Source organism: Oryctolagus cuniculus, chromosome 12 (assembly GCF_051225735.1).
Source record: "Oryctolagus cuniculus isolate XC-2025 breed Fujian yellow rabbit chromosome 12, ASM5122573v1, whole genome shotgun sequence".
Taxonomy (NCBI): Eukaryota; Metazoa; Chordata; class Mammalia; order Lagomorpha; family Leporidae; genus Oryctolagus; species Oryctolagus cuniculus.
The window spans coordinates 81,630,204-81,644,157 of record NC_142878.1 but is presented as its reverse complement, the minus strand read 5'-3'; the positions used below and the strand labels follow the sequence as shown (position 1 = coordinate 81,644,157).

The 13,954-nt window shown below is 38.4% G+C and overlaps 1 protein-coding gene and 1 pseudogene across 2 annotated transcripts in view; both read left to right on the top strand.

The window, feature by feature from the left end:
- The window catches only part of ADAM10 (ADAM metallopeptidase domain 10), a 155,444-nt gene that overhangs the window by 131,980 nt on the left and 9,510 nt on the right, over positions 1-13,954 (top strand). For both annotated transcript variants that reach the window (XM_051821954.3, XM_089310446.1), the window contains exons 11-14: positions 2,962-3,112; positions 4,514-4,697; positions 5,385-5,493; positions 6,009-6,229. In XM_051821954.3, the coding sequence (XP_051677914.1) occupies positions 2,962-3,112; positions 4,514-4,697; positions 5,385-5,493; positions 6,009-6,229 (665 nt within the window). The remainder of the gene's footprint in view (positions 1-2,961; positions 3,113-4,513; positions 4,698-5,384; positions 5,494-6,008; positions 6,230-13,954) is intronic.
- LOC149123121 (U2 spliceosomal RNA) lies at positions 4,330-4,403 on the top strand (annotated as a pseudogene).

Genomic DNA, 13,954 nt, shown 5'->3' with positions numbered 1-13,954 from the left:
AAGGCCTGTGGTTTTGTTATTATTGCTTATTTACAAAGAGTAGTATTCCTATTCCAATTTTAAACTCCATTGCTGGAAATCAAAGAAAACAATTGAAGGAATTTTCTAAAATTATTCACTGGGTCTAAAGCTGCTATATAACCTTGTTAATCAACCAAGATCTGGCCTAGTACTGTTGTGCTCTTAGGAATACAAAAGGTATATATTATGCTCTTAAGAATTCAAAAGGTATAAATAGTAGACGTTTTCTTCCATTAAGGAGCTTGGTCTAGCTGAGGAGCAAAACTAATGTACATTTAAAAAAAATAGCTTATTGGCTGATTACAACCAGCCATATGTAAAGTGGACCATTACATAAGACAAAATTACCCAGCTTCTTTAACAAATAAATAATGTAAAAAGAAAAAGGGGATGGGGAATTTTTTTATATATATTGAAAGAACTTAAGAGCTATGTCAACCAAAAGCTGGGATGGGTTGGATTATGGAAAACCATGTTTGAAACCAAGTTCAAAACAACAAATTACCTCTTTCTCTCTCTTTCTCTATAACTCTGCCTTTCAAATGAATAAAATAAATCTTTAAAAACAAACAAATGGGGGCCGCCGCTGTGGCATAGTGGGTAAAACCGCCGCCTAGAGTGCCAGCATCCCATAGGGGCGCCAGTTCAAGTCCTGGCTGCTCCTCTACTGATCCAGCTCTCTGCTATGGCCTGGGAAAGCAGTAGAAGATGGCTCAAGTCCTTGGGCCCCTGCACCCACGTGGGAGACCTGGAAGAAGATCCTGGCTTCGGATTGACACAGCTCTGGCCATTGCAGCCAACTGCGGAGTGAACCAGTGAATGGAAGACCTCTCTCTCTCTCTCTCTCTCTGGCTCTCCTTCTCTCTTTATGTAACTCTGACTTTCAAGCAAATAAATAAATCTTAAAAAAAAAAAAGCCCAACAAATTATAGACAGTTGAGGAAAATGGAACATGGATTGACTATTAACTATTAAGCATATTTTTTTTGGATTGGATAATAGTATTATAGTTAGGTTTAGAAAAAAAATATCTTTTAGAGATGCATCATGAAGTGTTTAGAGGAATAATATGTCATGTGGAGTTGTTACTCCAGAATGGTCAGCACTGTGGTACAGCAGGTAAAATTACCACTTGTGATGCCAGCATCCTGTATTGGAGTGCTGGGTCAGTCTCTGCTGCTGAGCTTCTGATCCAGCTCTCTAATAATGGACCTGGAAAAGCAGTGGAAGATGGCCAGAGTTCTTGGGCGTTGCTACCCACATGAGTAACCCTGATGGACTTCCTGGCTCCTGGCTTTAGACTTGTCCAGTCTGGTCCATTGCAGCCTTTTGGGGAGTGTACCAGCAGATGAAAATTGATCTCTCCCTCTCTGCCTTTCTAATAATTAAACAAAAATTAATCTTAGTTGTCGCTCCCCCTCTTCGTGGAGGAGCAACACAGGACCCTGCGCTGTTCTTTCGTCTGCTCGGCCCTCCCCGGGTTTGCTGCTGGTTCTTCCCGGGTTGGCTACTATCCCTTCCACCTCCGTGGAAGGGCGGTTCCCCCTGGCCACTTTCCCCACTTCTGCAGGGAAGCGGCACACCGCCGGCCGGCTCTCTCGGGGGCTGCACAGGTGTTCCCCTTAGATGTTCCTGGTGCATGCCGTCTCTCTCCTCCTTTATAGTCCTCCTCTGCCAATCCCAACTCGGCTGCCCACACGCCGAGCACGCTGCTCTCCTCCAATCAGGAGCAAGTCCTACAGTTTATTGGCTGAACTGGAGGCAGCTGTGTAGAAGCTGTTTTCTTCTCTCCCAGCACCATATTGTGGGAGAGCAGATGCATAGAATAAGTCTTAATTCCAGTAACAGTCTAGTCCGGGTTGCTCCCCACACTTAGTGTAGGTTTTACTATATGATCATTAAGTACGATGAAAATAGATCTTTGTAAAATTAAGAGTGGGAGAGGGAGGAGGAAGTAGAGTTGGAGCATGGGCGGGTGGGAGGGAGGGTAGGGTGGGAAGTCTCACTATGTTCCTAAATCTTTATATATATATAATATACATGAAGTTTGTATAACTTAAGTAAAATTTTAAAAAAATCTTAAAAGTTACTCCATTACAAAAGTTGTGAGAGTAAATAAAAGAACAACACCTTATTGTCGAGAGTTGCTACAGTTAACTGCTTGGTACCTGTTATTTCATTGTGCCTTTTTTTTTTTTTTTTTTTTTTTTGGACAGGCAGAGTGGACAGTGAGAGAGAGAGAGACAGAGAGAAAGGTCTTCCTTTTGCCGTTGGTTCACCCTCCAATGGCCGCTGCGGCCGGTGCAACTGCAATGATCCGATGGCAGGAGCCAGGTACTTCTCCTGGTCTCCCATGGGGTGCAGGGCCCAAGCATTTGGGCCATCCTCCACTGCACTCCCTGGCCACAGCAGAGAGCTGGCCTGGAAGAGGGGCAACTGGGACAGAATCCGGCGCCCCGATCGGGACTAGAACCTGGTGTGCCGGCGTCACAAGGCGGAGGATTAGCCTAGTGAGCCATGGCACCGGCTATTCTTTTAAACTTTGATTTGTGCATGATATTTTCTGTAACAAGTTTATTTTATTTATTTATTTTTGGTTAACGAAGAATATAATTTGCATTTGTGTGACATGCCATGTATAGTCATTATTCCTTAAAAGCTCAGTGTGCCATGGCCTAAATAACAAGTTCCCACTTTTAGAAGGGACCTTAGGAAGGACTATTAGATCAAATCCCCTCATTATATAGATTAAGAAAATGAGACTCCTAAAAGGGAAATAATTTTGCTGAAGGTCACATTGATAGTTAATAGTGGAGCCCTTCTTAGGTCATCTGATCCCTAGTTGTACTTTTCTTATCAAAGTTTTTTTTTTTTCTCCCTTCATAATGAAGCGCCAAAGAATTTGTGCATTTTAATAAAATGAATGTTTATTTTCCTTAGAATCTGGCCAACCTATATGTGGAAATGGAATGGTAGAACAAGGTGAAGAATGTGATTGTGGCTATAGTGACCAGTGTAAAGATGAATGCTGCTTTGATGCAAACCAACCGGAGGGGAAAAAATGCAAGCTGAAGCCTGGAAAACAATGCAGGTACCTTGCTAATTCTAGTAATGTTAATGTGCCTGTGATGTCACCTGAAAGTAATTATGACAGAGTCAAAACTTACATTGAGATGCATGTGATTCTGAAACTTTATTTGTTGTTATGTTTTATTTATTTTTCTGAAATAGCATTGATCAGTGCTCTGTATTGTCAGTTTGAACTACTTGCAATTTGTGTGGTGTTAAAAAAAAGGACATAGGAGGAATGTACAATAAAAATGAGAATCTGTTCCTAACTTTAAAGATGAGAGTGTCTTCCATATTTTTACAATTTTTATTTATTTAATTTATTTGAGAGGCAGAGAGACAGAGAGAGCTTCCATCTGCTGGTTCACTTCCCAGGTCCACAAACTGCCAGGTCTCAACTAGGCCAAAAACAGGAAATGGAAGCTCCACCTCGGTCTCCTATGTGGGTGGCAAAAACCCAGCCACTGGAGCCATCACCTGCTGCCTTCCAGAGCATGCAATTAGCAGAAAGCAGGCTGACATCAGGTGGTGAGCCAGGACTTGAACCAGGCATTCTGATATAGGACCATCATCTTAACCTGTAGGCCAAATGGCTGCCCGCTTTCATATTTTTAGAATCTTAAAGTGTTTAGGTAAATGGAATCCATCTACTTTTGTAACTATGTCATATAATGATTTTGTTAGATTACTTTGGCAGTGGTAGATATAAGCAAAAGAATATTGTTTGTCCAGTACTTTTTAAATGGCTGTCTTATCAGTTTGATTTCAGCATAAAAATATGAGAAATGCTGATAAGTTACTAATGTGTAATGTAATGATGAAAAACACTGATAAATTGCATAACTGTTAAGTCAGTTTTTATTATATTCTTTCACTAAAAGCAAATAGAATAAAAATGTTGAATTTTTTTATTCATTCCCCAAATATGAATTTATTTACAAATATTTTGACTCCTTAAGCTATTTAGACTTAATCACATATTACATGTGAGATAATTTAACATAATACAATTGTGCCTTTTTACATTAGTGCTAATTAAATGTTTTAATCAAAGCAAATACCAAATTAAATACTGTGATAAATCTCTATGACTTAATTTAGGGAAGAAGTGATTACTTGTAAAGTAAAAAAAAAATAAATACTAAAAGAAAAAAAATGATGAATATTGTATGCTTTGAGAAACAAGACGTTTAATAGCTTTTCTACACTTACTATAATGTTTAAATTTAGTTAACTCATATCACTTCTTGGCCTTTTGGCTAAGATCAAGTGTAGTTAACAATTATTTCAATATTTGAAATTGTGTATCAATAAAATACTTAGCATTTAAAAGATAAGATTTATGATTTAGAAATTAGGGCCATATTCAAGGAGCTAGAAAGTACCCATTGTTTACTTTGTTTAACAACAATGTTTTTTCTAGTCCAAGTCAGGGCCCCTGCTGTACAGCGCAGTGTGCATTCAAGTCAAAATCTGAGAAATGTCGGGATGATTCAGACTGTGCAAGAGAAGGAATTTGTAATGGCTTCACAGCTCTCTGCCCAGCATCTGACCCTAAACCAAACTTTACAGACTGTAATAGGCAAACACAAGTGTGCATTAATGGGGTAAGGATTAGATTTTAGATGTTTTTTATTTTATAAACTCTACTCTTTCAGAATAATTGTTGACACTTAAAGCTACATAAAGAAATTAATCTTGGTCTTTTGTTTCAATAATATCCCTGTCTGTTCCCCACATAGCCATGAATGTGTAAGTGACACAAGTGCCTGGTGGCTTTCAATTAATTATTGACTTTTTTTTCATCTTTCCAACTACATGTGTTCAATATATATTCTCTAGAGCAATACAACTCTAGTGTATTGTACAGTTCTTTTCTATCTAGTGATACAACTAGACAAGTGACTGTCTATTCTGCTTTTAAGTTTTTAAAATATTTCAGTAGCCTAAATAAGATAACTTTTTTTCATTTTCTATTAATGTGAAGTCTTTCAAGCTTTCATAGATAAATTCCATTTTCTGTACATGAAGAAAATTTCATTTTCTCTGCTTATAAAAAAACATAATAACTAGTATAACTACTCTTTCTCTACTTTATTGTTCTTTAGTTGCTATCTACTTTCACTTATTCTTGTTCAAATGTAAGTATAGGATCCAGTTCTGATATTCATCTCTTTATTTTTTATTTGTATTTCCACTTAATTTTTCTGATATTGGAAGCTTGCATCTGCCTATATAGTACTATGAATAAGGGGTTTAACCCCATATAAAGATTACTTTGTCTTTCATTCCAGCAATGTGCAGGCTCTATCTGTGAGAAATATGGCTTGGAAGAGTGTACCTGTGCCAGTTCTGATGGCAAGGATGACAAGGAATTATGCCATGTCTGCTGTATGAAGAAAAGTAAGGCTCTTACAATACAAGAATATAAAATCTGCTTCAAAAACCATGATTTGCTCCTAAATTTTAAGTCTTAAACTCTGATATACAGTTTGGACAGATAGTTTCTTGCTAAATATATCCTCTGAGAAAATTATTAATGTGTCTTTAGCATTTTTAATAATTATTAATTTTAGCAGTATTAATAATTATTAATTGTATCTTTAGCATTATTGTACCTGCAATGTTTTAAAAATGATAACTAGATCAAACATTGCCAGCTTTATGACAGTAACTTATATAAACACTATTAGGGTGTTGTTTTAAAGCCATTGTAGGTGTTGAGTCAAGGTTTGTCGATTGTTTATATATTGTAGCATTTAAGGTGAATCACTAATGGTGTTACCCAGTCTAACTAGTACAGAACTGCATAACGTATCATGATAATGATTTTAAGCAGTTTCTTCTTTCCTCCTCTTTTCCTACTGGCCTATTAGGAAATATGATCTTCAACTTAACATTTGACACTTCTTTTCCAGTGGAGCCATCAACTTGTGCCAGTACAGGGTCTGTGCAGTGGAGCAAGCAGTTCAGTGGTCAGACCATCACCTTGCAACCTGGATCCCCTTGCAATGATTTTAGAGGCTACTGTGATGTTTTCATGCGATGCAGATTAGTAGATGCTGATGGTCCTTTAGCTAGGCTTAAAAAAGCAATTTTTAGTCCGGAACTTTATGAAAATATTGCTGAATGGATTGTGGTAAGTATAGTTTTTATTTATAGAGAAACAGTTAAATGCTTTGATTTTAATTTTACTTGACAGAGGTCCCTAATGTTGTGAGAAAAAAAAATCACATCTTGTTTCTACTAGATTTATTTTTATCTTAAGGCTTACATTTTAAATATCAGTGATTATTAATTCCCTCTGAAATGATAAGAATTTCCACCTGAGTATTATTCACCAATTGATTAGTAGATGATGGGAGTAATTTTGTTTTACTCCACTCTAGTTTATTTCCTAAATGGATTACTTCATGTTGGTCTATATAATTAGAACAGTTACATGAAACTCTTTCCTCAAGCTGTCTTGGAAAGCCCTGCTTGCTTTTTATATTTCTCCCTTGTTTCAGTATGATAGATAGCCAGCTGTGGGTTCTACTTTGCTGAACAGGAGAGATAAAAGAGAAATTGGTGATTTTTATGAAGGTTTTTTTCTGATCTTTCAATATAATTTCTGGGTCTTCATCTTGAATGATACAGGAAGTGTTCAGCAGGGTAAGATGAGATACAGAGCCTTTTGCAGATCTGTTAATAATTATGGATATCCATCCAACATCAATCTACTGAACAGTATTATTTTTAAGTCCACATTGCTCCAAGTTGAACAAATGTTGAATTATCTGAAATAGTCTTAACAATTTGCTGGGAACAACTGTCTCAATGCACTTAAGTGAGTGTATTAAAATATCCATAAGAAACTTGCAAATGATGTGTTTGAGAATGTGCTGGTGTGATGTCCCTGAACTGAATGTAGTTTGCTGTGGAAATTGACTCAGAACTAAGATCCCCAAGTTTCCTAAATTGTTTCGTGTGTGTGTGTGTGTGTGTGTGTGTTCATTTGGTAGTAAGGATGCCTTAAAAGTACACAAGATGTTGTCTGAGTGGATGGCAGCCTTTTTTGGTGTTCTAATAACATAGTATAATAAAAATGTTATAGTTATTTCTAGCATGATTTTTATTATCCATAGAAAGAATAATACTTTGCATGTTAGAATATGTGACTTTTAGGCTGGCACTGTGGCTCACTTGGCTAATCCTCCGCCTGTGGCGCTGGCACCCCCAGGGTTCTAGTCCCAGTTGGGGCACCGGGTACTAGTCTCGGTTGCTCCTCTTCCAGTCCAGCTCTCTGCTGTGGCCCGGAAAGGCAGTCGAGGATGGCCCAAGTGCTTGGGCCCCTGCACCCACATGGGAGACCGGGAGGAAGCACCCAGCTCCTGGTTTCGGATCAGCGTAGCGCCGGCCGTGGCGGCCATTCGGGGAGTGAACCAACAGAAGGAAGACCTTTCTCTCTGTCTCTTTCACTGTCTATAACTCTACCTGTCAAATAAAAAAAAATTAAAAAAAAAAAAGAATATGTGACTTTTAGATAATATAAAAGACTATGAAGTTGGAGAATTGTTGAGATTGGATTTAGGAGACCAAATTTCAAATCAAATAATTGGACAGTTATCTTAAGTCTCCTTAAAACCTGATATGCTACTCATTTTTGTGCTCATGTGGTTGTTGCATAATAGATGTTCAGTGAATATTTGTTAAGCCAAGGTGCTTTCTGGCACCATGGTGAGGTGGAATGAGCACAGACTTGGAGCCGCATGAGAATTCAGGTCATCTTTTTGGCATTTGTCGATTCTGTGACTTCAAGCAATTCACCTTTTTGGCTTCTTATTTCTGTATTTTATTTCCTACATATTTTATTGATTTGAAAGGGAGAGAGGGGGTAGGGAGATGTCTTCCATTTCCAGTTTACTCCCCAAATGGCCAAAATGCCTAGGCTATGCCAGGCCAAAGCCAAGAGCCAGGAACTCTTCTGGGTCTCCCACATGGGTGGCACAGGACTGAAGTACTTGGGCTGTCTTCTGCTGCTTTCCCAGGTGCATTAGCAAGGGGCTGGATTGAAAACAGAGAATCTGGGAGTCCAGCTGGCAGTCCAGTATGGGATGGTGGCATCACACATGGCAGCTTTTCCCAGCATTACCCCAGCCACAACACTGGCCCCTTCTCTTTCAACTCAGATCCATGTTTTTTTCCTTCCTTTTTCTGATTATCTTTTATAGGTTGAAATTTGATTACTTGTTTACTGTAGAGGACAATTTATACTGAAAAAGAAATCTGTTAATGAGAGTCTCAAGAGTTTCAGTCTATTGAATATATGGCATAGATATTTTTGATTTTCTAGGTTTAAATCCTACCATCTGAATATGGTATTTTTTCACTTTTCTCTATTTTCATTGACTCAAGAAATTGTTTAGACTTTCGAAAGTTCATTTGTTCTTAATAATTTAGAAATATTTAATAGACATGATCTTTTGACTATTTAAAATCTTTTCTGTTTTATATTTGAAGATTTAGTGAAATACTAATTTCATTGAAGTAGCAACATGAACATGAAGTCTTGCTTTTTTTTGCTCTGAAACTGATTAATCATGTGCTTTTAGAATTTGAGTGTAGACTAGCACATGGCTTTTATTGTGTATCGTTGACATCGTTTGCCACTTATTTGAATAGAACAGCCTATAGTGCTGGAAGAGTACCACTAGGCTGCGGATGCATTTGTGGACATTAACCAGATTAGCAGTAAGATAACAGACATCTCATTCTTCAAAATCTATTTGTCTCATTTGATTATGTGCAGAGTTCACTTGCATAGGAGAGTTTATTATGTTGATAACCTGTGGTTTGGCCTTGCATCATGTTAGGGCAGTATCTTTTAGTAGGTTGCTAAGGTGTATGAAGCTGTGAAAGAGGTGGTTCACTGACTCTCCTTCCCAGTGGTGTGTGCCTAGTAGCATTTTGTCTATGGCACACTACCCTGCCTTTTCTCCTCATATGGGGCAGAGTAGGAAGAACCCTCACAGTTTGGTGCTTCATGCCATGGATTACTGACTGGGACTGGTGTCATGGAAATGATACTTTGTTTTCTGTGGAAGAGTTATATTTGACAACCCTTGTGTGTGTGTGTGTGTTTTTTTTTTTTAAATATTTGTTTATTTATTTGAAAGTCAGAATTACAGAGAAGGAGAGACAGAAAGAAAGAAAGAAAGAGAGATCTTCTATCCACTAGTTCACTCCCCAGGTGGCTACAACAGCCAGGACTGGGCCAGGCTGAAGCCAAGAGCCAGGAGCTTCATCTGGGTCTCCCACCTGGGTGCAGGGGCTCAAGCATTTGGATCATTTTCCCTGCTTTCTCAGGCACATTAACAGGGCGCTGGATTGGAAGTGGAGCAACCGGGACTTAAACCAGAACCGATATGGGATGCTGGCACTGCAGGTGGTGGCTTAACCTGTTATGCCACAGTGCTGGCCCCAACAATCTTGTTTACATTTTTTCAAAAGTACATTGACTGTATTTGCTGAGTGGTTGCTGCATGTCTGACTATGAGATAATGATAGGCATCCTTTGACTTTATCAAGGAATCATCTAATTCTTGAAAAGTTTGAGGGCATTCACCACTAAATCTGTTGAGACCTTGTATAGTGATCTCCTTTTCTTTAAATGGAAGGCACTTATAATTCTTTTTCAGTTTTTTTCATAGTTGATGTGTTCTGATTTTGCTATGTCTCTTCCTCCATTGTAGAAAACTGTCTTTTACCTTGATTTTTGTCCCTCATATTTATTGTGTTTCTTCCTTCCTTAACTGCCTACTATTTTGTATTTTCAGATTTTTCAGGATGTTGTATTTTTAATTGTCATTTTGACAAGAGTCAACACTTTCTCTTTTTTAATTTCCGCTCTCATTTTGCTCTAATTTTATGAATCTAATCATAAAAGTTAAGTATCTTGTATTCTTTATGAATGAAAGATTTAGAACAATGTTTCCCAAATGCTTCACAAAATCCTAATTTCATGAGCTGCTCTGTGGGTTTGATGTTCAAGTGAATCTGGGAAACACTGCTTACTGTAGTCACCTCTTAGAAGTTTGTGAGAAATCCTGTAAGAAGTGAATCTTTGTAACCTCGTTTTTCTAACTTAACTGACCCCAGAAACCCTTATTTCATAGAAGGCTTATGAAAATCTTAACTGTTTTTAGAAATCATTGGGTAAACATGGATTAAGAGCAGTAGTTCTTCATCCTGGTTGTACATGAGAATCACCTCAGGGCTTAGACCAATTAAACCAGTTAAAAGAGTCTCTTGGGATGGGACTTAGTATCTGTGTCTTTTAAAATGTCTCTAATGTTGGTGAAGAGCTAGGTTGAGAACCATTCATCTTGAACAGGGATTAGCAAAGTATGGCCACTGGGCCCATATTTATTTTTGCTTGGCTCACAAGCTAAGAATGGTTTTTACTAATTTAAAATAATTGAGGGGCCAGCGCTGTGGCTCACTTGGTTAATCCTCCCTGCTGTGGCCTGGGAGGGCAGTGGAGGATGACCCGAGTGCTTGGGACCCTGCACCTGCATGGGAGACCAAGAGGAAGCACCTGGCTCCTGGCTCCTGGCTTCGGATTGGCGCAGCGCCGGCTGTGGCGGCCATTTGGGGAGTGAACCAACAGAAGGAAGACCTTTCTCTCTCTCTCTCTCTCTCTCTCTCTCTCTCTCTCTCTCACTGTCTATAACTCTGTCAAAAAAATAAATTAAAAAAAAAATAATTGAAAAAATTTAAGTCATCAAGATAACATCCTTTTGAAACTTACATGAAATTCAAATTTCATTGCTCATAAATAACATCTTATTGGAACACGGCCATGCTTATTCATTTATATATAGTCTAACTGCTTTTGCACTTTGAAGAGTTGCAACAGAGACTGGCTGCGCAAAACCTCACATCTTTATCTGGGCTTTTATAAGAAATATTTGCCAACCCTTGATCTAGAACAGTAACCTCAAGGTGTAGTCCATTGACCAGCAGCATTAGTATCACCGAGGAACTTAATGAAATGCAAATTCTCAACCCTCATTTCAGATCCTCTGAACCAGTAGGCGATGGTGCATGGGAATCATTTTTCCCCCAGACTCTACAATGCAATGAATCCTTTTTAAAAGCCTTATAATAGAAAGTTTTTATTTTGTCATCTTTTTGAACACCTTCACCTTTTTAATTTTCAAATTTTATTTATTTGACAGAGGAACAGAGCTCTCCCATCTGTTGGTTCACTCTAAATGCTAGCAACAGTCAGGGCTGGGCCAGACTGAAGCCAGTAGCCAGGAACTTAGTTCAGTACTGCCATGTACACCCAGCTACTTGAACCATCACCTGCTGCCTCCCACAGTACACATTATTAGAAAGCAGAAGTCGGGGCCGGCGCCGTGGTGTACTAGGTTAATCCTCTGCCTGCGGCGCCGGCATCCCATATGGGCACGGTTTTAGTCCATTTGCTCCTCTTCCAGTCCAGCTCTCTGCTGCAGCCTGGGATAGCAGTAGAGGATGGCCCAAGTCCTTGGGCCCCTGCACCCGCATGGGAGACCAGGAAGAGGCTCCTGGCTCCTGGCTTTGGATCAGCACAGCTCTGGCCGTTGCGGCCATTTGGAGAGTTAACCAACGGAAGGAAGACCTTTCTCTCTGTCTCTCTCTCTCACTGCCTGTAACTCTACCCGTCAAATAAATAAATAAAATCTTAAAAAAAAAAAAATGCAGAAGTCAAGAGCCAAGCCAGAACTTGAACCTAGGCACTCTGATATGGGTTGCAGGCGTCCCAAGCAGTGTCTTAACCTCTGTGTCAAATGCCCTCCCTTACTTTGCCTTCTTTCTTTGTTGGAAATGGAAGGTGGTTGTCAGCCCCTAGAGTCCTTACTTCCTTGCCGGATAGAATAAGCCACTTCTGAAGCATTAACAACGAAGATGCAGTATTATCCTAGGGCCTAGCATATGGTAAGGATGTAGTATATATTTGCTAGATGAATGAAACATTTATTTTCTTTTAAGATTTATTTATCTATTTGAAACTCAGAGTTACAGAAAGGGAGAATCAGAGAGAGGGAGAGAGACAGATCTTCCATCTGCTGATTCACTCCCCAGGAGCCAGGAGTTAAGCAGATTTCTTAATTGTATTTTATATGAAAAAGAATGAAAATTGTGCATATTGTCTTTAACTTTGAAGCTACGGAGTTTTCATGTTCCTATCTGTGTATTTTATCCTGAGCCCAAAGAAACCAAAAGTTTAGTAGCCAGTTGCTTTCTGTTTGACAAATTACTGCTGATGCTGCTGGTGGTGGAGGTTTGAAGGACAGGAGAAGAATGTTTAGTCACAGTCCAGGTTACAATATCTTTTGGAGGAAGGAAGTTTTCTCCAGCTGCACAGATGGCATAGTCAGTATCATCACAGGAGCTGTAGGCCACACAAGGTTTTGTGACCCACAGGAAGTTCACAGTGCATTTGCTGGGTGTGGAAATTGTTAAACACTGGAGTATACACAGAAAGGATTATATAGTTGACATTTTCTGGAGATCTTTAAAAAAATAGATTATCTTTTTAGCTGAATAGACTCGAATGCTTGTCTGACCATCCCCCCTCACATACTTTTCTTATTATGTTTTATCATTTTGTTGTCTTATAGGCCCCTTTTGTTTATTTAGATTATTAAATTAAACACTTGGAATTAATACTTAATAAATTAGTAAATCTTAGTTATTTACATTGGCATTGGCTATATGTCAATGACTGTATTGGACAACATCTGTTTCTATGTATAATTATTTTGTCAATGCCGATTTAACTTGTTAACTTCTAGGCTATGCTTCAAACTTTGGAATATCTTCTCTTTGTCTTCTAAGTTTCATATAACCTTTGTGTGTGACAGGTACGAGGCTGGCACAGTTTATACTGATTAAATGCTTGTTGAATGAATGATATGATAGATATCTTTTAGACTGATAGACAAATTGTCATCTTTTCTTTAGAGTTGAAACATAGTTTGCATTTACTAGGCTGGTTGATATTCTTTCCCCTGATTTTATAGTGTATGTAGAAGAAAAAATATTTAATTTAGCATTTCACACACTCATAATTCTCTTTTAATGGGAGCATTTAAAAAAAAAAAACCCTCTAACAAAGGTGGCCATGCTTTCTAACACTCTGAAATGTACTATTATTTTGTTTAGTTTTTCTTGCTCTTTTCTATCCACTGGCATATTTCATTTCTCCAGATACTAAATTCTAAAAAGCTACTATCATTGTCACTGAAACATCTCAAACTTGGGCTCTTGAGGTACATAGATACTTGGAGAAATTAGAGGAAGGCCAGCAATACTGTGCTGGAAGGTACTGGATGTGCTCAAGGCTTGAGTGCTGAATTTTAGTATCTTTTGATCTGAACTGGGACTAGGTCTTTGTTACCTTTGTTTTCTATAGTTTTAACCTCTATTAAATCCAGACTTTCTCTGTTCAGTCTACTGCTCTTACTGCCATACAACTTGCATTTTCCTTATTTCAGACGATATAAATACTGAAAAACTGACTTTGGAGGTACCAAAAACATAGTATTGTATGTCCTATCTCTGTTGTAAGAGCCATGCTGTTAGGCAATCTAGAAATATAACAAATGAGCAATTAGAAATATTTCAAGGTCTGTATAGAATAAATGATTCACCTGTAATGATTTGTCTAAAGGCTTTTTTTTTTTTTTATGGTAGACTAGCTACTAGGTGGGAAAATACAGATTCAAGGAGCTCAGTTTCCAATTTGAGATAGAGAAGACACATAGAAGGTACCTAGAAAGTGTTTTCAGTCCCGTATGCTGTTCTTACAAAGTGGGAGAAGCTAGTGGGG